The 24888-nt window shown below is 47.2% G+C and overlaps 1 protein-coding gene across 5 annotated transcripts in view; it reads right to left on the bottom strand.

Annotated features, from left to right (window-relative positions):
- Nucleotides 1-5938, bottom strand: part of RELB (RELB proto-oncogene, NF-kB subunit) — a 321053-nt gene extending 315115 nt beyond the window's left edge. For all 5 annotated transcript variants that reach the window (XR_003943711.1, XM_030217493.1, XM_030217497.1 and 2 more), the window contains exon 1: nucleotides 5699-5938. Coding sequence is in view for 4 of the 5 variants with exons in the window: in XM_030217493.1 (XP_030073353.1) it covers nucleotides 5699-5771 (73 nt within the window). In the remaining variant the exon portion in view is untranslated. The remainder of the gene's footprint in view (nucleotides 1-5698) is intronic.
- Nucleotides 5939-24888: the final 18950 nt, after the last annotated feature.

The raw sequence follows: 24888 nt of genomic DNA, 5'->3' as shown, positions 1-24888 counted from the left end.
GGTGCAGCTTTTGCTGCCTTGATTGCTAACATCTTCATGTAAGATTTTGAAGAGAAATGGATTTATACTTCTAGGTGGTTTAAAGAGGTGAGCATAGGCAGTCAGTGGCCCAGGTGTTTGGGAAGGCTAAAGGGGGCAGGGGTGGGGCCTACATCCATAATTGTCTGACAACACACAGAAAAAAAGTAAAAGAGGAGGGAAGGAAGATGCTGAACCAGAGTACAGAGATGCTAAGGGTGGTCCATCCCAAACAGTGAAAAGTACCCTAATTAGTGAAATTGAAGGCTAGCGAGTAAGGGTTTTCTCACAGTGCATTCGGTATATACAATTTGTCAAGGTGGAGAAGAGACCGAGTCCTAAAGAAGGGCTGCTGGTTATTGACAAGTAATGCCTTCATATGCATGTAAAAATGTATTTATCTCTACTATAATAAAAGGCACCTTCAACGTTCTGAAGCTGACTCCGTGGCTTGGCTTCACTGAAGTGAAGGGTTCGTAAGGATCATAAGGTTCGTCGCTCTGTAACCATCTCTCTCTGCCCCGCCCTCGCACCTCTGATAGGTCCTCCGCCCTCGACGTCATCACGTTTTAACATCGAGGGCAGCGGACCTATCAGAGGCACGAGGGCAGGGCCGAGAGAGATGGTGACAGACTGACAAATCTGACGAACCTTACGAACCCTTCACTTCAATGAAGCCACGTTTTATTACACTACACAGCTCCCTAATTTTTCACTTAAACATCGCAGGGTGACTGGGGGGGGGGGGGAAGAGGGGGGGCAACTACCCTGGAACTGGGAGGGAGGGCGGACCCTGGAACTTGGAGGGGGGCCAGGCAGACCCTGAAACTGGGAGGGAGGGGGGGCAATGACCCTGGAACTTGGAGGGGGGCCAGGCGGACCCTGAAACTGGGAGGGAGGGGGGGCAATGACCCTGGAACTTGGAGGGGGGTAGGGCGGACCCTAAAACTGGGAGGAAAGGAGGGGGCCCCTGGCACACACTCTCATTCTCACACACACACACACTCACAGCTCCCTAATTTTTCACTTAAACATCGCAGGGTGGCTGGGGGGGGGGGAAGAGGGGGGCAACTACCCTGGAACTGGGTGGGTGGGTGGGAGGGAGGGGGGGGACAACGACCCTGGAACTGACTGGGTGGGTGGGAGTGCGGACCCTGGAACTTGGAGGGGGTCCAGGCAGACCCTGAAACTGGGAGGGGGAGAGGGGGGAAACAACCCTGGAACTGGGTGGATGGAAGGGAGGACCGACCCTGGAACTTGGAGGGGGGGGCGGGCGGACCCTGAAACTGGGGGGGAGGGGGCCCCTGGCACACACTCTCATTCTTACACACACATACACTCTCGCACACAGTCTCACTCTCTCTGTCATACACACTCACACATTCACTCTCTCTCTGTCACACACACTCACACATTCACTCTCTCTCTATCACACACTCACTCTCACACACACTCTGTAAAACACACACACTTCAAGGAAAACCTTGCTAGCGCCCATTTCATTTGTGTCAGAAATGGGCCTTTTTTCCTAGTATATCATAAATGACATATCATATTTTAAACTCAATTATTTCAAGCACTTACCAACATACACATCTATGGAACAATTCAACACCATGTCTGATGTTATGATAAACTAAAATTAAACTGTTGGTGTCACCTCAGTAAGGCCAACACACAATCACACTATGCACAAACTTATGCAAACACACACTCAGAACCTTACTATACCATAACAGCACTAACTCCCAGGACTCAAAGAGTAACAACCTTGTAACAACGTTATACATGAAAAGGCAGCACTGTAAATTATACTGAGTGGGCCCTAATACGCCACCCAATGAGAAAACAGAACAAACAGGACTGCAACAAGATCTCTACATAGATACATGCTAACAGAATACCACACCTTGGCCACATACGTAGAACAAAGACAGACCCTAAACAATATAAAAGAAGGGACCACAGATCAGTAATAGAGATATGAAGGCAAAAACACTGAATTGGAAACCTCATGAAATCACACTCTGCATACAGCAATACTACAGATATAGAAACTGAAATCCAAAAGATCAGAAATCCAAAAGCTAATATAACAAAACAGCGAGGATGACCTAGAAAGTGTCAGGATAGTTCAAGGATGAATACATTAATAAAGCACATTTTTTCAACTAGAAGTACATTTCAAAGTTCAAACATCCACTGATTACAAAACAGTGGTCTCAATAGAACAAAAACTCAACACGGTGGAGGCAGGGCCCAGCATCGTTATCACCCACACATTGTGTACTCCCTGGTAACTACCTTCATTTACTCTACTGAAGTTCATGAACCTATGACAGAGATTTTCAACCCTGTTCTGCAATCATTGGCTGTTTGCACTTTATGACCACATGATTGTGGCTTTATGGACTTGTCATGTGCATTAATAAACCACATTTTTTCCACTAAAGGTTTTTGACACTTATCCTTGGATGGATTACCCTGACTCTTAAGTCATCCCCTCTCTCTTCCCCCTTTACAGCATCTTCCATCTCTCATATTCCTTTCCATCCAGTGTCTCCCCTCCCCCTTACCTCCAGCCATCCCCCCCTCTATCTCTCCCTTAACTGCATCACCCATCTCTCTCACTCCTTTTCATCATCTCCCCTTCCTCCTTCCCTCCAGCATCTCCCCCTCTCTCTCCCATTCCATTGCCTCCCCCTTGTATTCACTGCCCCCCCATCCTACTACTACTACTACTTAACACTTCTAAAGCGCTACTAGGGTTACGCAGCGCTGTACAGTTTAACAAAGAAGGACAGTCCCTGCTCAAAGGAGCTTACAATCTAAAGGTCGAAATGTCAAGTTAGGGCAGTCTAGATTTCCTGAATGGAGGTATAATGGTTATGTGCCGAAGGAGGTGGTTATGTGCCGAAGGCGACATTGAAGAGGTGGGCTTTGAGTAAAGATTTGAAGATGGGCAGGGAAGGGGCTTGGCGTGTGGGCTCAGGAAGTTTATTCCAAGCATATACATCATATGTGCATCCTCTTCAATTCACTCTTTCCAGACTTTCCCCATTCCATTCAGTGTCTCTTCCTTCCATCTAGAATGCCCTCTTTCAATCCCCTTCCCTGATACAGCCATCCATGATCTCTTCTCCCCCACCTCATCTGTCCTCTCGTTCGCTCTCTCCAGCCCCCCCCCCCAGATCTCTTCTCTCCCACCTTACCTGTCCTTTCGCTCACTCTCTTTAGCCTCTCCCCCAGCAAGGTTAGGGACATAGGCGCCATACTAGATTTTCCGCCTGGCTGCTGCTGTGGCTGCCTGGAGGAACCATGAGCTTCCATGCTCTACCCTGCCTCTCGTTCACTCTCTCCATCCCCCTGCACCCGACGCAGCTACAAAACAAAATAAAAACGTGCATGGGGCCGGCTCCTGCGTGCGCTGCTGCTGGCTTCCCTCCTCCTCTCTCCGGAAACAGGAACTTACATGATGAGGCAGGTGAGGGAGGAGGGGGGCAGCCGGCAGCAGCGCTTGCAGCAAGAGTAAAGCCCTGTGCACATTTTCATTATGCTTTGCCAAGGAGGAAGGAAGGGGGAAGTGAGCGAGAGACAGGGAAGGAATGGGAAGAGCACGGAAGCCCGCAGTTCCTCCAGGCTGCCACAGCAGCAGCTGGGAGAAGAAGCTAATGGTGGATGTTTGCTTCTGTTCCTACCCCTGCCCAGGTAAGGGCAGCTCATTTGGGGAGGGCAATGCCCCCCCCCACCCAACTATGCCCATGTATTATAGAACTGTACCCTTCCCTGTTATCCAAAAGTATTCAGTATAACATTTCAGGAAAAATATTTACCTCATCCTCAAATGGAAGATAAAACAACAAGGCAGACCTTATAAAAAAAACACAGTTTTTATTCATAGATTAAAAGCGCCCAGAAATTTAACATAAAATGCCCAACATGGCCATGTTTCACCAGTATAAAATGACTGCATCAGGAGCAGTGGGTCACCAGCTTATATAAAATTCCAAAAAGAGCTTGGCTGGTAGAAATGTTAAAACATATGCAAGCTAGATTCTGGGATCAGTCTCTCATAAAAACACTGCCCCTGATGCAGCTATTTTATACTGGCAAAACATGGCCAATCAGGCATTTTATGTTAAATTTCTGGATACTGTTAATCTATTAATAAAAACTGTGTTTTTTTATAAGGTCTGCCTTGTTTTATCTTCCATACTGGATTTTGCTGCTTTTTGCCTCATCCTCAAATTACACATCATGGGGACAACTTGTCACACACACTCAATGTGGAAATTAAAAAGAGTAAGACCTTTCTTCCCAAGGTCCGTCTTCCGCAACCTGGTGTAATCAATGGTACTTGGCCATCTAGACTATTGCAACGCACTATACGCTGGCTGCAAAGAGCAAATAATCAAGAAACTCCAAACAGCCCAAAACACTACAGCTAGACTCATATTCGGTAAAACAAAATATGAAAGTGCTCAACCCCTATGAGAAAAGCTACACTGGCTCCCAATCAAAGAACGCATCACATTCAAGATATGCTCCCTAGTTCACAAAATAATTCATGGGGATGCACCAGCCTACATGTCAGACCTGATAGACCTAACACCCAAGAATGCCAAAAAATCATCTCATACATTCCTCAACCTTCACTTCCCCAACTGCAAAGGTCTAAAATACAAACTAACGCATGCGTCAACCTTTTCCTACCTGAGCACACAATTCTGGAACGCGCTGCCGCGCAATTTAAAAACGAACTATGAACTTACTAACTTCCACAAACTACTGAAGACCCATCTCTTTAACAAGGCATGCCACAAAGACCAACAAATGTAAACCTCTCCACAAGTATCCAGAAAAGATTTAGCATAGCTTGTCTCATCATAATCATGTCACTGAAGATCTGTCTGTAATACTAAATATCTATCTTATCATGCATTTCCATTATTCATGGTGTATTATAAGCCACATTGAGCCTGCAAAGAGGTGGGAAAATGTGGGATACAAATGTAATAAATAAATAAAAATAAGTAAATAAATGGATGCCCAAAACCGATTTTCCACTGATGGTCACGGACACGGTTCAGAGCAGCAATAAAGGTCTGAAGGGTTTTTGTTGGGTTTTGTTTTGTTTTTTTGAGCAAAGCTTCAGCAGTTGTCAGAGTATCAACACACAACCTTTTCGAGAGGCAGAAACTTATTACCCCCCTCTCTCCAGAGCTTTATTAAGATATCCACTAGCCCTGTTTTACCAATTGTGTTGGAAGAGATTTTTTGGCTTAACTTGATTCACTTATGTTCAGCCATGCCTTACATCTGCCAGGACTACAAATTAACTGGTATAAAAGGACAGACCGAATCAGCACGGACAGCTGCTAAAGCAGCCCTACCAGCAGCATCAATAAGTATCAGCATCCCAATTCTTTTGTCCTTCCTGATCATAGTTACTGTTTAAAGTGTTTGAAAGTTTCTCCCGTCATTGTGAAAATGAGGACTGCTACTGTATCAATACCATCCCGGATACATGGGGCAGGATTACTGCACAGATAACTGAAAAGCAGCTCTACCTTCACATGTATGTGATTATAAAGGACGTCTCCTGAGGATTCCCGACAGACTTACAGAAAGCTCTTAACACGTCATGTAGCCACTGCCTGATGTAAGCCTGTGGCCTTACCTATGCTGAGAGCGCTGACTCGAGGAGAGCACTGGGACCCAGGCTCCCCCCTCCCGCTACGCGGATCTCTCATGGCTCTGCCTCCGGTCCCGGTGTCACTGCCCGGGTTCCGGCCCTGGTCTCCTTCCCTCTCCAGGGCTTCCTCTCTCTCTCCTGTTGTGTCGAATCTCCCCGCACCTCCACCTCGGTCCCACTAACTCTCTCCCTAGGCGCCGTTGGAGATCTCTCCCCCTCCGTGGAATTCCCCAGGCAGCTTGCTTGCCTTCATGCTCTCTAATTGGCTGAGGCAGAAGGTGACCTCACGCCAGAGAACGGGAATCCCCCGATCACGTGCTCAGCCACGAGTAGGGGGGGGGGGCATTTTTGTCTTAGACAGTTTGGGCCTAATTTACTTGGTCATAGGGAAAGGCTGTTACTGAATTCAGGCCTCAGCAGTTTGATACACAGACGTTAAAAGTGAAAGGAAAATCACCTACCCCAAAGTGATTGGTAATGCCTTTTAACAGTTTATTGCAGTTAGCAAGGGGGGATGCACATTTTTAGCCCACAGCCACTTACAGTCCAGAGTTGACTTGCTTGCCTTCTTCCCTGCAGTAGCCCACTACGGGGCAGATGACCAAAACTTACTGTGCTTGCAATGTTTGCTTTAGCCTGAGTGTAGCTAGCAGTGGGGTACCTAGGGTAGTTGACACCCAGGCCTGGTCATTTTTTAACATCCCCCCCTCCAAAATCCAGTACAATCCTAATCCTAGCCCCCCTCACCAACTATTATCCCAACTCTACAGATCTCACCGCAACCTCTCTAACCTCATCTCTATTTCTCTACTCCCCTCCTCTCCTCTGCCCTTCTCTTGCGCCCTATGGAATGCCCGCTCTATCTGTAACAAACTCGCCTATATCCAGGACCTCTTTATCTTGCGTCACCTCCATCTGCTCGCCATAACAGAAACCTGGCTCTGCCCTGATGACTCTGCTTCAGTCGCAGCCCTGTGCCATGGCGGTTATCTATTTTCACATACTCCTCGCCCTGCTGGCCATGGGGGCGGTGTTGGACTACTTCTCTCTCCCTCCTCCAGATTTCAACCCCTTCTTCCACCTCAATCTCACTGTTTTTCCTCCTTTGAAGTCCACTCTATCCGCCTTTTCTCTCCTCTGCCTCTTTGAATAGTGGTCATTTATCGTCCCCCTAATAAGTCCCTTTCATCCTTTCTCAGTGACTTTGACGCCTGGCTTGCCTTCTTCCATGATCCTTCCTCCCCCTCTCTCATCCTTGGTGACTTTAATATTCCTGCTAATGATCCTTCCAACTCTTATATTTCCAAGTTACTCGCTTTAACGTCCTCCTTTAATCTCCAACTATGCTCCACCTCCCCCACTCATCAAAATGGTCACTGTCTTGATCTCATCTTCTCCTCCAACTGTTCACCCTCTAGTTTCCTTGCCTCTGATCTTCCCTCCTCTGATCACCATCTTATAACTTTCACACTTAAATCTCCTCCCTCCCAGTCCCATCCTATCTTATCTAATTTATCTAGGAATCTTCACGATATTGACCTTTCATCTCTATCCTCCCATGTTTCAAACCTCCTGTCTACTGTGGCACCATCCACGTCTGTCAACGAGGCTGTTTCTTCCTACAACAATACTCTATCCTCTTCCTTAGACACTCTTGCACCTTTGATGACCCGCCCTGTAAGGCGTACAAAACCCCAACCTTGGCTGACTTCTAATATCCGCTACCTATGTTCCTGTACCCGCTCCGCCAAACGCCTCTGGCGGAAATCTTGGGCCCTTGCTGATTTCTTACACTTTAAGTTCATGCTGACCTCCTTCCAATCTGCTCTTTTACGTGCCAAACAGGATTATTATATCCAACTGACCAACTCTCTTGGCTCTAATCCTCGACTTCTCTTCACCACATTGAACTCTCTCCTCAAGGTGCCCCTCCCCCAACTCCCCCTTCATTATCTCCTCAGACCCTTGCTGAATTCTTTCACAACAAGGTTCAAAAGATAAACCTTGCTTTCTCTACCTCACCACCTCTCCCTCCACTAGTCCGTTCCCCACTCTCTCCTTCCCCTCATTCCCTTTCCTCCTTTCCTGAAGTTACTATTGAGGAAACTACACTTCTCCTTTCTTCCTCAAAATGTACCACCTGTTCCTCTGATCCCATTCCCACCCACCTTCTTAATGCCATCTCTCCTGCAATTATTCCTTTTATCTGTCACATTCTCAACTTTTCACTTTCCACTGCGACTGTCCCTGCTGCCTTTAAACATGCTGTGATCACACCTCTCCTTAAGAAGCCTTCACTCGACCCTACTTGTCCCTCTAACTACCGACCCATCTCCCTCCTTCCTTTTCTCTCCAAATTACTTGAGCGTGCTGTTCACCGCCGCTGCCTTGATTTCCTCACATGCTATTCTTGACCCACTACAATCTGGTTTTCACCCTCTCCACTCAACCGAAACTGCGCTTACTAAAGTCTCCAATGACCTATTACTGGCTAAATCCAGAGGTCAATATTCCATCCTCATTCTTCTTGATCTTTCCGCTGCTTTTGACACTGTCGATCACAGCATACTTCTCGATACCCTGTCCTCACTTGGATTCCAGGGCTCTGTCCTTTCCTGGCTCTCTTCCTACCTCTCCCTCCGCATCTTTAGTGTTCACTCTGGTGGCTCCTCTTCTACTTCTATCCCTCTGCCTGTCGGCGTACCTCAGGGTTCTGTTCTTGGTCCCCTCCTCTTTTCTATCTACACTTCTTCCCTTGGTTCATTAATCTCATCCCATGGCTTTTCCTACCATCTCTATGCTGATGACTCCCAAATCTACCTTGCATCCAAACCAAAGTTTCTGCGTGCTTGTCTGACATTGCTGTCTGGATGTCTCAACGCCACCTGAAATTAAATATGACCAAAACCGAGCTTCTCATTTTCCCCCCCAAACCCACCTCCCCGCTCCCCCCGTTTTCTATTTCTATTGATGGCTCTCTCATTCTCCCTGTCTCCTCAGCTCGAAACCTTGGGGTCATCTTTGACTCTTCTCTCTCCTTCTCTGCTCATATCCAGCAGATTGCCAAGACCTGTCGTTTCTTTCTTTACAACATCCATAAAATCCGACCCTTTCTTTCCGAGCACTCTACCAAAACCCTCATCCACACCCTTGTCACCTCTCGTTTAGACTACTGCAATCTGCTTCTTGCTGGCCTCCCACTTAGGCACCTCTCCCCTCTCCAGTCGGTTCAAAACTCTGCTGCCCGTCTCATCTTCCGCCAGGGTCACTTTACTCATACTACCCTTCTCCTCATGTTGCTTCACTGGCTCCCTATCCGTTTTCGCATCCTGTTCAAACTTCTTCTACTAACGTATAAATGTACTCACTCTGCTGCTTCCCAGTATCTCTCCACACTCGTCCTTCCCTACACCCCTTCCCGTGCACTCCGCTCCATGGATAAATCCTTCTTATCTGTTCCCTTCTCCACTACTGCCAACTTCAGACTTCGCGCCTTCTGTCTCGCTGCACCCTACGCCTGGAATAAACTTCCTGAGCCCCTACGTCTTGCCCCATCCTTGGCCACCTTTAAATCTAGACTGAAAGCCCACCTCTTTAACATTGCTTTTGACACGTAACCACTTGTAACCACTCACCTCCACCTACCCTCCTCTCTTCCTTCCTGTACATATTAATTGATTTGATTTGCTTTATTTTTTGTCTATTAGATTGTAAGCTCTTTGAGCAGGGACTGTCTTTCGTCTATGTGAATTGACTGACGAGATGGTGAGCCCTTAGGTCCCGCAAGGCCCTGAAGTACCTCAGAGGACAGCCGTGCAACCCCAAGTCTTCACCCGCGGCAACCGCCGTTCACCGAGGGTTGAGCCCCCAGCTGCAGGCGGCCAACGGGACTTCCGGAACTGCGGGGTTGACAAGCTGACCAATACTGGAACCAGGAGGGCAGGAGGAAAACCAAAGAGTCCAAAACAGGCAACCGGTCAGGGCTGGCAGCTCACAGCGAAGTGAAACAGGCAACAGGTCAGGGCAGGTAGCTCACAGCGTAGTCGAACCAGGCGATAGGTCAAGGCAGGCAGCTAGCAGAGAAGTCCAAAAATAAAGCAAAGGTCAAAACCAGGTGAGCAAGAAGAACAAACCAAAAACTGGAACACACGGAGACTGGCCTCGGGAAACAGAACCTGAAGCAAGGTCCTATCTCAGGCCTACTTAAATACCGTCCGCATTCAGCTGCCCAGCCCCCGCCGACATGGCCGGCCAATCAGAACCCGGCCACTAACAGAATCCCTCTGATTGGCTCCATCTGACCTCCCAGGCGGGACCACGGCACCGGCCCCCCAATCCAACTCTTCAGAGGCGGCGCTTCAGGTTCCCACGCCTGATAGTGAAAGAGACACCGGCCATCGCGTCTCGGCGCCATACTCCCCACTGGCGCGAGTACTGCCCCCATAGCCGGCGATCGCAAGCCCGGCAGCCGCGATTGCCGGCCCATGACCTCGACCCCGGATTGGGCGGCCATCGCCGCGGCGAGCCCCAGCTCTGTGCCGCGGCCTCCAGAGGGCCGGCCCTCGCCGCGAAGGACCCCGGCTCCCGCGTCCAGTGGTGGAACCACCAGAGGGAGTGATGGATGTGACACTATGTTTGTGCAGCGCTGCGTACGCCTTGTAGCGCTATAGAAATGCTAAATAGTAGTAGTAGTAGTAGTAGTAAAGCTCCAGTAGCTGAGAAATACAAGCAGAGAACAAGACTATGGATGAAGCTCCAGTAGCTAGAAATACAGGCAGGGAGCAGGGCTATGTCTGGAGCTCCAGTAGCTGAGAAATACAGGCAGGGAGCAGAGCTATGGCTGGAGCTCCAGTAGCTGAGAAATACAGGCAGGGAGCAGAGCAATACTGAAAGCTGCCAAGCAGCCACTAAGAAAGAAACCCAAGCCAGGAATACAGACCAGAGGCAAGACTAGGAAATAAGCAAGAGAACCAAAACTAGCTACACACAGATTAACTAAGTACATAAGTACATAAGTAGTGCCATACTGGGAAAGACCAAAGGTCCATCTAGCCCAGCATCCTGTCACCGACAGTGGCCAATCCAGGTCAAGGGCACCTGGCACGCTCCCCAAACGTAAAAACATTCCAGACAAGTTATACCTAAAAATGCGGAATTTTTCCAAGTCCATTTAATAGCGGTCTATGGACTTGTCCTTTAGGAATCTATCTAACCCCTTTTTAAACTCCGTCAAGCTAACCGCCCGTACCACGTTCTCCGGCAACGAATTCCAGAGTCTAATTACACGTTGGGTGAAGAAAAATTTTCTCCGATTCGTTTTAAATTTACCACACTGTAGCTTCAACTCATGCCCTCTAGTCCTAGTATTTTTGGATAGCGTGAACAGTCGCTTCACATCCACCCGATCCATTCCACTCATTATTTTATACACTTCTATCATATCTCCCCCTCAGCCGTCTCTTCTCCAAGCTAAAAAGCCCTAGCCTTCTCAGCCTCTCTTCATAGGAAAGTCGTCCCATCCCCACTATCATTTTCGTCGCCCTTCGCTGTACCTTTTCCAATTCTACTATATCTTTTTTGAGATACGGAGACCAGTACCGAACACAATACTCCAGGTGCGGTCGCACCATGGAGCAATACAACGGCATTATAACATCCGCACACCTGGACTCCATACCCTTCCTAATAACACCCAACATTCTATTCGCTTTCCTAGCCGCAGCAGCACACTGAGCAGAAGGTTTCAGCGTATCATCGACGACAACACCCAGATCCCTTTCTTGATCCGTAACTCCTAACGCGGAACCTTGCAAGACGTAGCTATAATTCGGGTTCCTCTTACCCACATGCATCACTTTGCACTTGTCAACTAGAATAAAGCTACACACAAGCTAACTAGAATTAAGCTACACACAAGCTAACTAGATTCAAGCAAGAAACTCAGACTAGAACTGGACTAGGCTGAAGTGCACAGAGCACTCTAACATACCAGGGAACTTAGACGATGCAAAGGCAAACACAGAAGTTTCTAGGTGATTAATAAAGCCCATCAGCAGCTGAGGCTCAGCTGCAGCAATCTCAAGGCAGCTACAGGTGCTGTTCAGACACAAACAAGAAAGACGATGTTTCGGAGAAAAAACAAGATGGCGTCCGGAAGGGAACGCTAGCCAGACGGCTCGTTACCCGTTTCCCCTCAATTCTTTGAAAAAAAATCTTTTTTACCTTGATTGCGATGCCGAAACGGAGGGGCAGGCAGCGGGTGATTCCCTCCACAGCTGCCGTGATTTCGGGACCGATGGACCGTTTCGCGCTGCCGGTGAGAATGCCGGGGCAAGATTCCTCGCTGCAGGAGGGAGCAATGGGAGGTTCTTTGCTCCCCCAGCTTGAGGCCGACATCACCTTCAGCCCCGAGCAGCGGAGTCCTCCGATGATGCCGGCAAGGGGTCTACAGCAGGGGCAGGAAGCACTCAGTGTCTCTGACCTGGAAGTGCATTCAGCTGAGGGAACTGCAGCAGACCAGGAACTACCGGTTGTGGAAGTCGGAGGAGCAAGACCTAGGGAATTGCTGGCTGGGACCAAGGAGCAGACAATGAAGAGAGTTTTGACTGAGCTTGCTATACCCAGTAAGTCATTTTTGCCTACTAAACCTGGGAATATAACCCTTGACTCGATTTGGGAAGCCTTGGTGGGACTTGAGAACTCTTTTACACAGAAGATATCTCAGGTGCTACAGGTAACTCAGATGCCTTTGGAAAAAATTGAAGTTTTAGAAACCAGAATGAGTAACACCGAAAAAACTTTAATTTCATGTAATGAAGCTTTAAAAACTTCACAACAAATACAATCAAACTTGATAAAAGAGAACATTATTTTGCACCAAAAGACTGAAAATTTGGAAAATCAACTAAGAGCTAAAACTCTTAGGTTGATTAATTTTCCAAAAACAATTCAAATGGCTCCACTAATAATGTTTAAAAAATATCTATCAGAAATATTAAAGATTCCAGAACAAGCATACCCTCCGATTTCTAAAATTTATTATTTGCCTCCATATAAAATTGAGAAACAAGAGGGGGTAGTGGACCAACCAGAACAAAGACCTGATGCCTCATTCGAAATGCTGAACTTAACACAAGAACTTCAAAAAGAAGAAATGACAACAATTCCTGCAACATTGATTGTCTCCTTTGTGTTAGAACCCGACCGTGACTGGGTTCTTAAACAATTTTTTCGCCATAGAGAGGATCTCTTTATGAATACAAAAATTAGAATTTTCCCGGATATAGCCAGAGTCACACAAAGGAGACGTCAAGCGTTTCTGAAACTCCGTCCAAGGGTATTACAGTTAGGAGGTTTATTCTGGTTAAATTTTCCATGTAAATGCGTGATTAAAGTTAGTTCAGTCAAATATATTTTCTATGATGCATGTCAGTTGAATAATTTTCTTGATTCTAAGTTAGCGGCTAGTTCTAGTCAGCAATTCCAGGCTTTGTCTACATCTACTCCGTAAAAAGGAATATAAGGCATGTTATGTTCTCTTCTTCTTTTCTTGATCTTGTATTCATGAAAAAATTATTTTCCTGGAATTGTACCTTGTTTTTTCTCCTAAATTGTGGACTTGAAATGGATGAGATTAAGTAGTTTTCTTATATATTGATTTTCCTATGAAAATATGTATACTTTTCTCCATTTTTTCACTTACAAGTGTTCTTGTAATAATTTGTTAAAACTTGTAAATAAAATAATAAAAAAAACAAACAAGAAAGACAAGTCTGGCAGCCTGGAAGATCCGGAATGGACCGGGCTGAAGTCTGGAACGGGTTGGGACAGCAAGACAGTCCATGGCAGCCACCGGTTCTGGCCACCAGAGGGCGAGAGGAGCACAAACCAAGAAGCAGGCAGAAAGCATACTGAAGCATAGAGAGGCTCAACATACACAGGTGCAGACCAGAGGAACAATCAGAGCCATGCTGGAAGCAGCCAGCACACAGAGACAGAGACAGAGCTAACTTAGAAAGAACAGACAGAAGCCAGCTTAGAAGCCGACTGCCAGAAATAAGGTATACCTGAGAGGGGTCATGACCACAGATGTGACAGTACCTCATCCTCAAGGCTCCCGTGTCCCTACGGGAGCGTTCAGGTTTCCATGGGTAACAATGGTGAAACCTGCGGAGGAGTTTCCACACATGACCATAGGTAGTTGGACTGAGACCCAGAGTGGAGTCAGGAACCAAACCGGGGCTGGGACCCGGACTGGACTCAGGACTGGAATCAGGACTGGACTCCGGACTGGAACTTGGAATGGAATCCGGAGTGGAACTTGGACCGGCACCAGGACTAGAATCAGGACTGGAACTCGGACCGGTATCAGGACTTGAATCAGGGCTGGAATTCGGACTGGAAACAGGACTGGAGGCCGGACTGGAATCGGAGTCTTGACTGGAACTCGAAGTAGGCTCCGCACACGGGCTGGCACCGGAACTCTGACTGGACTCAGCCTCTTGACTGGAGCTGGAACCTGGTTCAACATCCTGGCTGGCACTGGAACTCGACCTAGACTCCGCGTCAGGGCTGGAAGTAGAACTGGACTCAGCATCTTGACTGAATCTGGAACTCGAAGAAGACTCAGCATCTGGGCTAGAACTGGAACTCGGAGTAAACTCAGCATCTGGGCTGGACCTGGAACTCGGAGTGGACTCAGCCTCTTGACTGGAACTGGAACTTGGCATGGACTCAGCCCCTGACTGGAACTGGAACTCCGAATGAACTCAGCATCTCGGCTGGGACTGGAACTCGGAGTAGACTCATCGTGGCTGGGACTGGAACTCGGAGTGCACTCAGCATCGTGGCTGGAACTGGAACTCGGCGTGGACTCAGAGGCTTGGCTAGAAGCGGAACTCTGAACCGGAGCTGGCCCAGGTCCCATGAGGCTCCACAAAACCTGCATTTGAGCCCTGAACTCGGGGCTTCCACAACGCCTTCTTTCAGTGTCCGCTTCAGGAGTATCCCGAAGGGTTGGATCCAAGGAAAGCTTGCAGTGATACTCGAAGAGTGTGATAGAAGGATCAAGAGCAGAAACTGGGTTTCTCAAAAATCCAAACCACCGAACGCCTTCTTTCAGCAGCAGCTTCTGGGGAATTCTTCAAGGCTGGATCAGAACAAAGTCTATCCCAGTACGCTTGGAGCATCATCCAACAGTCGAGAGCAGTATCTGAAGAAAAAGTCCTGGGCTGGAAGCCCAGCCCGGTCTCAGGAACTGAACCGAGGCAGGAACCCGGACAGGACTGAAAGGTCGACCCAGGACTGGCATCAGGAGCTGAACCGGGACTAGGACCTGGAATGGCATCAGAGTCTTGGCTGGAAGCGCCCCTCAAGCTGGACTCAGAAGCTTGGCTGGGAGCACCCCTCAAGCTGGACTCAGAAGTTTGGCTGGGAGCGCTGAGCTTGGGAGTTCCACACCGCCTTCTTTCAGCTGCAGCTTCATGCGTATGCTTTAAGGCTGGATTCAAAACAAGTTCATGGCGATATTCAGAGACCGTGATAAAAGGGTCAATATCAGAAACTGGATCTCTGAGAGGAAGCTGCCGGATGCGCCTCCTCTCTGCTGCTGTTTCAGGGGTCTTCTTCCAAACCAGATGAGACAAAAGTTTACCCCGACATTTATGAGGAGTCACGGAAGGGTCAACTCGGATAGCTTCTTCCCCAATTGGGATAACCGATGCAGAAGTACCTTAGACGCCATTGCACCACTCAAGGTGTGTGCAACAAAAAGGAAAGTAGCTCCCCCGTGGTTTAATGATCGCCTTAGGATGCTTAAAGCAAATAACAGAAGTCTTGAAAGGGCCTGGAGAAAGCACTGCATGGAAGCAGTCTCACAGAAAGTACAACTATGCAATTAGGCAGGCAAAAAAAACACTATTTCAAAACCAAGATTGGCCCAGACTACAATGATGCCAAAAAGCTCTACTTCTTTGTAAACAAACTAATGGATACCACAGTGCTTACCACAACAGGAGAAGGCACCCCACCAGCTGCAGATTTAGCAAAATTTTTTCAAGACAAACTCGTCAATTACAGAGCACCCCTTCCGCAGAACAATTCCAGCATTAGTGATTTTATTAGTGGCTTGGATCCGGGGCCTGACGAGCAACCGGCAGACCGTTTGCTCTCAAGCTTTTCACCTCTCTCTGTAGATTCCGTCAAGCTGGAGCTCCGCAGATTTATTAGGAAGTACTGCAGGTTGGATGTGTGCCCCAACTATTTGCTCCAACGTGCCCCTGCCTGTTTCCTAGATGACTTGACACTACATCTGAACTACATGCTTGGTACTGGCAAGTTCCCTGTAAGCCATGGTAACATCTTGCTTACCCCGGTACCCAAAGACGCCAAGAAAAAGAGTGGTGATCTGTCCAACTACCGACCAATAGCATCCATTCCCCTTTTTGTGAAACTCATGGAGAGCTTGGTGAATAAGCAACTTAGTGAGCACCTGGACAAGTTTAATATTCTGCATACCTCGCAATCAGGATTTCGACCGCTCCACAGTACTGAGACCATACTTGTCACTCTCCTATTCAACTTCAAGAGGGAGATAGCTGTAGGGTAGAGCATTTTGCTCTTGCAGTTCGACATGTCCAGTGCCTTTGACATGGTGCACCATGGCATCCTGCTGTGGCTCCTAGACTACTTTGGTGCCAGTGGAAACGTAGTAGCCTGGCTGAGAGGTTTTCTTACATCTAGATCTTACCAAGTACATGCCAACTCTTAACTTATCATCTCATTGGAAAGCAGACTGTGGAGTGCCACAGGGCTCCCCACTATCACCAACCCTCTTCAACATGATGTTGATTCCTCTGGCAGCGGCTCTCTCCCAGTTTGGAGAGAGCCGCTGCCAGAGGAATCAACATCATGTTGAAGAGGGTTGGTGATAGTGGGGAGCCCTTTAACCCATTTATCTATGCTGATGATATCACTATCTTCATCCCATTTGAGAAAGACCTCAGTGAAATAACCTGTATGATTCGGCAAGGCTTTAACACCATGCTCGACTGGGCCAACTCATTTCGATTCAAATTCAACGCCGAGAAAACACACTGTTTGATTCTCTCCTCTCCCTATAACAAACTCAGGCCTCCCACATTAATAACTCCTGAGCTCGTCCTGCCTATCTCGGAGTCCCTAAAAATCTTGGGAGTCATGGTTGACAGATCTTTGACATTGGAGCGGCATGTGAAATCTACAGTCAAACAAATGTTCTTCTCTCTTTGGAGGCTTAAGCATATCCAGCCTTATTTCCCTAGAGAGGTATTCCGCACACTAGTCCAGTCTCTAGTTATAAGCCGTCTTGATTACTGCAACAGTATCTATGGGGGATGCACATACATGCTCTTTAAAAAATTGCAAACTGCTCAGAACACAGCAGCTCGACTCATCTTCGGTAAATCGAGATTTGAAAGTTCGAGACCGCTGCATGAGAGGTTGCACTGGCTTCCTGTGAAGGACCGCATCACTTTCAAGATCTGCGCATTGGTGCACAAAATCATCTATGGAGAAGCCCCTGCTTATATGGACACTCTTATTAACCTGCCGCCCAGGAACTCCCGAAGGTCAGCTCGTACATACCTCAATCTCCACTACCCAGCTTTTAGTGGCCTCAAATATAAGACCGTCTATGCCTCCTCTTTCTCTTATCTCAGCACTCAATTGTGGAACGGGCTGCCTCAAGAGGTCAAACTCACTCCAGATCACCCGACCTTCAAGAAGCGACTCAAGACCTTCCTTTTTGGCAGAGCATACGCTATGAGCCTGTCTGGTGCCACCTCCTTTTGATCCACGACTATCTCAGCGACAAATTATCACCTCCCCTCTCTCTCCCTTTCCCTCCTCCTCAGTTATTTCTCTTTCCCTCTTGTGACCTTGTATGCTGTATTTAGTACTATTGTTTGTTTAATAGACTATTGTACGCCACATTGAGCATGCCCGTGAGATATAAATGCCATAAATAAATAAACAAACAATGGCACCCAGCTGGTAGGTTGATCTTGCCGAGCTCTTGGCCTTTCTATTCTGTCATGCTTCTCCCGGAAGCACTGGGTTGTGAGCCCTTGGACCACTGCCGTGGAGCGGCAGTGGCAGGCAAAACAGGCAAAACAAGGCAAAACAGGACTGGAACCCCGGACTGGAGTACTGAACTGGAACACACTGGACAGGAACACATGGTACTGGACCACGGCTTCCTCCACCACTTCACACGGACCAGACTATTCCTCAGCTGCAACAGACCCTTTCCGACATGCGAGGGACTTGGAAGAGGGTCCAAGAACAGTTACAGCAGGCGGCCGCCAGGTACAAGCATTTTGCTGACCAGCAACAACGAACCGCACCGATTTTCCAACCCGGTCAGAAGGTCTGGTTGAACACCAAGTATTTGAGACTTCAGCTGCCGTCTCAAAAGTTCGCCCCTCGATTCATCGGGCCCTTTGCTGTGCAGTCTCAGATAGGCGCGGTCATTTATCGCCTATGCCTGCCCGGGACTCTATGCGTGCATAACGCCTTCCATGTTTCCCTCTTGAAACCATATTTGAGGTCCCAATGGCATCCGCAGGAGGAGAGGAAGAGCATTCCTGAGTCTGAACCAGATCCCGAGTATGAAGTGGAGGAGATCTTGGACTCAGCAAGGGAGACTAATTTATCTACTGTCCTGGAAGCATTTTGGTCCAGAGGAGAACTCATGGGAACCAGCAAATCAGATCCATGCTCCTGACTTGCTACGAGACTTCCATGACCGGTACCCCTCTAAACCAGGCCCAGGGCGGAGGGGGAGGCATTAAGGGGAGGATACTGTCATGTCCCCTGACTATTCAGGATATGGGCATCTGAGGATAGGGCGGCCATCTTGGAGTTGGATGTCTTAGGTTGTGGCAGCCATCTTGGAGTTGGGCAGCTTCAGGAAGGAAGGCCATTGTCACGTTTGTGACTTTTTTCCCTTGGGTTGTGCTCCTCTCGCCCTCTGGGGGCCAGAACCGGTGGCTGCCATGGACTTTCCAGACTCTTTTCATTCCGGTCCAGATATTTTAGCCTTCCAGTCTTGTGTGGAAGTTTGGCAGCTAGCCTCACCCATAGCTGCCTTGTGATTGCTGCAGCTGAGCTCAGCTGTGATGAGCTTATGCCACCTGGGAACTTGCTGCCTTTGCAATGTTTTGCTTTAGGTCCAGGTTAGTGTTGGTGCAGTGTGCACTTTTGACTTATGTGTTTAGCTTCCCTGTTGTTTTCCTTGTGCCTCCCCTGCTTTCCCTTTTGGTGCTGTTAGAAGCACTTCTGTTTTGCTGTTAGAAGTACTTCTGGTTTTGGTGCTGTTAGAAGCACTTCTGTTAGTGCTTAGGAGCACTCCTGGTAGTTTAGTGCTTAGGAGCACTTCTGTTAGTGGAGTGCTTAGGAGCACCTTTGTTAGTTTAGTGCTGTGGAGCACTGCTGTAGTTTGGTGCTTAGGAGCACCTTTGTTAGTTTATGTGTTTAGCTTCCCTTCTTTCTCCTTGTGGCTCACCTGCTTCCCCTTGGGTAGTTTAGTGCTGTGGAGCACTGCTGTAGCTTGGTGCTTAGGAGCACCTTTGTTAGTTTATGTGTTTAGCTTCCCTACTCTCTCCTTGTGGCTCACCTGCTTCCCCTTGGTTAGTTTAGTGCTGTGGAGCACTGCTGCAGCTTGGTGCTTAGGAGCACCCCTGTTAGTTTAGTGCTTAGGCATACTTCTGTTAGTGTACTGCTTAGGAGCACTTCTGTTAGTGTAGTGCTTAGGAGCAATTCTGTTAGTGTAGTGCTTAGGAGCACTTCTGTTGGTTTAGGTGCTTAGGAGCACTTCAGTCTGGTTACGCTATAGGAACACCTGAATTGCTGGGTTTCCCTGCTTTCCCCTGGGGGCTTCCCTGCCTTTCCTTTTGGTGCTTGGGAGCACTTCCGTCTTGTCTTGGCCCTGTGTTGCTGGTTTGTGCAAGCTTGCGTGGTACTCCAGGGTCTGAGGTGGTCCCTCAGCCCTAGTCACATTCCTGGTCCTGGTACTGTCAAGCTTGTTCTAGTATCCCAGCCCCTGTGTTATCCTGCATCCGTTAAGTCCTGCCGGCCGCTTGAACCCAGGGGCTCAACTCCTGGAGGACAGTGGCTAAGTGCAGGTGAAGCAGTGTGGACCAGTTCGGTGTATTCCAGTCCAGTGCGAACCAGTCCGGTGTACTCCAGTCCAGTGTGTTCCAGTCCAGTGCGGACCAGTCCAGTGTCCTCCAGTCCAGGGGGTTCCAGTCCATGTGTTCCGGCTCGCTGGGTGGCGCCTGCAATCCTTGCCTGTGCCGGTGTGCTAGCCCAGTGTTGGTTGGTGGGTTTTGCCTGCTGCTGTCGTTCCTCATCAGCAGCCCAAGGGCTCACGTTTGTTCCAGAGCTCGTCCCCGCGGGCTCTGAACCTGGGAACCTGACAGCCATATTTGGGCGTAGGGCATCTCCTCTGATGGGGGCAGCCATCTTGTGACAGCTGCACATGCTTGAGCCTAATTCCTGCACTATTTAAAGCCCTGCCACTAGTCCTTCCTTGCTTCGGCTTCTATTCGGTTTCCTGAGTAGTGGCAGTGCTTCTGATGTTTCTTCTGATTGCTACCTGGTCCTGACTTCTGCTGGTATCCTGATTACTCTCTGCTCGCTGCCTGCCCAGACTTCTGCTGGTATCCTGACTACGCTCTGCTCGCTGCCTGCCCTGACTTCTGCTGGTATCCTGACTACTCTTTGCTTGCCGCCTGCCCTGACTTCTGCTGGTATCCTGACTACTCTCGGATGGGTTGTCCACATCAATCTCCGCCTCCACGCCACCTGCGGTCTGCAGTCCGCCAACCACGTGTTCCGTAAGTCATGTTGGCTGCCAGCACCTGGGGGCTCAACTCCTGGGGAATGGCGGTCGCCACAGGTGAAGACTAGGGGTTATTTGGCTGTCTGCTGGGGGCTGGTGTCTACCTTCACCTCAGCACTCCAGCTGGACCCAAGGGCTCAAGAGATTCCAGTTCACACCAGTGTTCCTAGTCATGCATCCAAAGGTTATATAATCCTTTCATCAAAGCCAGTTAATCATTTAACTTATTATGGAACATAACCACAAAGGCATGGTATGGTCAATTGTAAAGTGCTGTGTACGACTGGTAGCGCTATAGAAGTGATTTATAGTAGTATAGTAGTTATAGTAGTATGGTCGCATTTTTAATATGGTAATACTAGAACCCAGTTAAGGTACAGGTTATTTGAGTTAGTCTTCACTGGATCAAACTTGCTTGCCTTGTGCCATCACCATTTCAGCTGGATAGGCAGTGCCTTAAAAGGTGGAGGATAAAGGATTTTTTTTTTACTCTTATATCCCAAGCAAACTTGGGTTCAATGTGACTTACATTTGAAAATACAGTGAAACAGAATAATAGAATTCAGTAATATCATGGGAGCAAATGGATGGATATATCTGAAACCTTTAACAAGTTGAGATTAGCATATATTGTAACCAGGTACCTCTCTTGTTGCAGCCAAGGATAGAACAATCTCCTCCAGCCACAGGCTCCCGGCACAATGAAGAAATAGATGTCCACCAGTAACTTCAATCTTAAGGACTTTTATTCCATGCAGGTTTCTAGTACACAGTTCCAACAGCAGCATAGCACGTACCAGGATTCAATACAGGCTTACAGGCTCCAGTCTGGGCTCTTTATCCAGTGCACAATAAACAGTAATTCAATTCCCAAGACAAACAGTTCTTTCAGTTCATCATCACAGTTCAGTCACCAAGCAGCATTTTCTACCTTCTATCCTCTTTACCTTCAGGAGAGTTCAATCTTTAGGGACCCCTTCTACCCAAGGTTTCCCCCTGCATCAGCTTCACAGTGAATTCAATACTTTTGGGACTTCCTCTCACCCCAAGGAATCTCAGCCTGCTTCAGTACTTTAGGGACCTCCCTGCCCAAGGATTTTCAGCCTGCAAATACTTCTCTCCTTCTGCTTCTCTCTCCTGAACTGAACTCCTCTGCTGGGACTCCTTCCCACCTGCCTAATCCAATCCCTGGCTTCAGCTACCACCACCAATCATTCTCCTTCCATTAGCTTCCTCATACCCAAACCAGCTGAGTTAAGCATAGACTAATGAGACCAATGATAAGCTCCTGCACACAGGGTTTCCTAACTCTTTCCGCCTAGTGGCAGCCACTCTACACCACCTGCCAGCCTACACCATGTTTCCCCCGATTGCAGCTAGGAGTCCAGTCCGGGTTCTTCATCTCACCCTCTGGCTCCTTGCCTGCAATGCCTTCTGGGACTTGTATTTCAGACTGAAACTGCCTTAACCCAACTATCCTGGAGGTGACTTTATCACAATATACCCCTGGGCATTTAAAAGTCTGTCCTGTAATGATGCCGCATGTTCAGAAATCATAACCTTAAGTATAGATAGTTGTTCTAACATGACCACATGCATACAGGCATCTATACACACACTGCAAAAGTAAACAACAACTTCTACTGAGTACATCCAAAGTTTAATTTTGATTTCCTCATTTTTATCTTCCAAAATTCTAGATAGCAGATGTACAGATCAGTAGGACTCAAAGCAGTTCAAAACAAGTAAAGTCAGGAACACTTAATTGTTCAACCACCCTTAGGATTTGCCTTTGGGTTAAAAAGCAATACCATGTTCATGTAAGGTCTGGATAAAAGAATTAAAACAATCAGTTTAAAGCAAATGCCCATAATATACTTGGTAGCAATAATGAAACAGTGATGGGATATTTTATTATTATTTTTTATTTTATTACATTTGCTATACTGCCAATCGCCATAAAAGGCAGCTAGGTAGTTAACAATAAAAAGCTCAGAGGAGCAAAGAGAGAAGTAAGATTGGGATAAAGAGAGGGATGGGGAGGGAGGAGAGAGACAGGAGTTTGATAGAGGCAGGGAAGGGAAGAATGAGGAATGAACAGAGAAACAAAGGGGTCCTTTTACTAGATGCAGTAAAGGAGGCCTGCGTTAGCATCATCACGTGTTTTTGACACTTGCTGAGGCCTCCTTTTACCGCAGTGGGTAAAAGGCTGGTCATTTTTTGGGAAAGAAATGGCCGTGGCGGTAAATGAACCACTTATTGCATGGCCATTTTCGTGGGGAGCCCTTACCGCCATCCATTGAGATGGTGATAAAGGCTACCACGCTAACTCGGCGGTAATGGGGCAGCACATGGCACTGCCCAATTACCGCTGGTTAAGTTCCGGCACTACAAAAATCTATAAAATTACTGTAGTGCCAGAAATGGTGTACACTGGGGGTGGGAACTACCACCAGGCTCCTGCGGTAGTTACAGAGTAATACGTGACAACCATCCCTACTCCATCCCTACGTGGCCTCAAAGTTAGGTTTTAAAAAGCTTGTTTAAAAAGCCAGGAGTTAAGGAGTTTTTTGAAAGTGGGGTAGGAGGGTTCTGTTTTAATAGTCACATAGCAGGCTGAGGCAGCCAACTGATTTATTTTCCACTGAACATAATTAACTTTGTATGAACTTGGTGGCTAATAGGTGCTGAACTGGACAATGTTGGCACATTTAGACTGATTATGGACAGAACTTCTGCTTGAAGGAAGTTCTTTCCTCATTATTAACAGTTGTTTGTGTTTGCAATTTATTGAGTTTTTGGAATGTTATGCTCTCTGATACAACATTGAATTGAGCTGCGATTTGTATAAAAAATGTTTGGTTTTGTTTTTTTCTTGTGGAGGCTGTGGTTATATGGTCCCCTCTGATAACCACCTAGTCTCAGAGATGGCTGTAATATGTGGGAATTCTTTCTCTGATCCTTCTACTTACCATAAGAAATATACCATTTGGACAAGTGGGGCAATAGGGTTTCTGCCTTACACCCGCCCCAAGATATGGGGTGGCAGAGAAGACAGAGGCTATGTTCCTTCCAAGGAGAAAGTCTTTATTCTTTACAATCCAGACAATAACAAAGCAACAAGCAATAACAAATAGCAATTTGTTATGAGAGGGAAAGAGAGACCACCGCTGTAAAGATTTACTCACTGTTGATCATCTCAGCCTCTGCCTAAATACAATACAACAGTGACTTATATACCTTTTTGTACAATGGATTGGGCATCAATTCCCTCCCAAATCCTGCAGCTTGCAATTTCAGCTAATTTCTGTCTTACTGCATTGTTTACATAGAGTGGAACACACTATCTGAATGTTATGGAACACAGCATCTTATAACAAGTCCAAGGTTTCTTTTACAGGCGATTGTAGCCGTCATTTTGCCATAGGAATTTCTCTAAGACCAAGGTCTTATCATTGTTTTGTCTAGTAACCTCAACACATCTTCGCTTTCAACTGTGTACACATTCTTAGTGTCCTTGTGATGTAGAGTCAGTGGCACCAACTCTGTCAGGGAGGGGAAGAGTGCTCCTTGCTTTAGATCAGCATGACCCCAAATTCACAGCTTTCAGCAGAAAGTACAGAAAGATGCAGCTCTCAGGCATTTTAAGTTTTGAGCCTTTAGCTATGCAGGTTCATGGGGTCATAACTGACCTGTCAGTGGTCAGAAAAGTGCAAATCAATTCAGTTTGTACATTAGGTTCTATAATATCAATATGTATATTTTTTTGTAATCCTTCAATACATATCTGTGAAACAGTAGTAATAAAAAAATTCAAGTGCATTTTATAATTTACTACTGCATTCCATAAAACAAAAGGAGGAAGTTCCCATATAGCAACTTTTTCTTTTAGGCACAGGAAATGCTTCCAGGTTTCAACCTAATTAATGTTTAAAAAATAACTCCTTTGTACTCATAAATAGTAACTGATTCTCATTGGTGGCCCTGCACGAATACAGGGAGTCCCTATAACCAGCCCCTCCAAATGAAACAATGATTAAGTTTTAGAACTAATTTTACTACTTTAACTGATACTTCCTCTGTGTATATCCATACGCTGCACAAGCCGGCATTATTATTATTTATTTAGATTTTGCTCATACCTTTTTCAGTAGTAGCTCAAGGTGAGTTACATTCAGGTACACTGTCTATTTCTCTGTCCCAGGAGGGCTCACAATCTAAGTTTGTACCTAAGGCAATGGAGGGTTAAGTGACTTGCCCAAGATCACAAGAAGCAGCAGTGGGATTTGAACCA

The sequence above is a fragment of the Microcaecilia unicolor genome, chromosome 11 (genome assembly GCF_901765095.1).
Source record: "Microcaecilia unicolor chromosome 11, aMicUni1.1, whole genome shotgun sequence".
NCBI classification, from domain to species: domain Eukaryota; kingdom Metazoa; phylum Chordata; class Amphibia; order Gymnophiona; family Siphonopidae; genus Microcaecilia; species Microcaecilia unicolor.
Note: the sequence above shows the minus strand (reverse complement) of the source record. Positions and strands in the feature narration are given on the sequence as shown.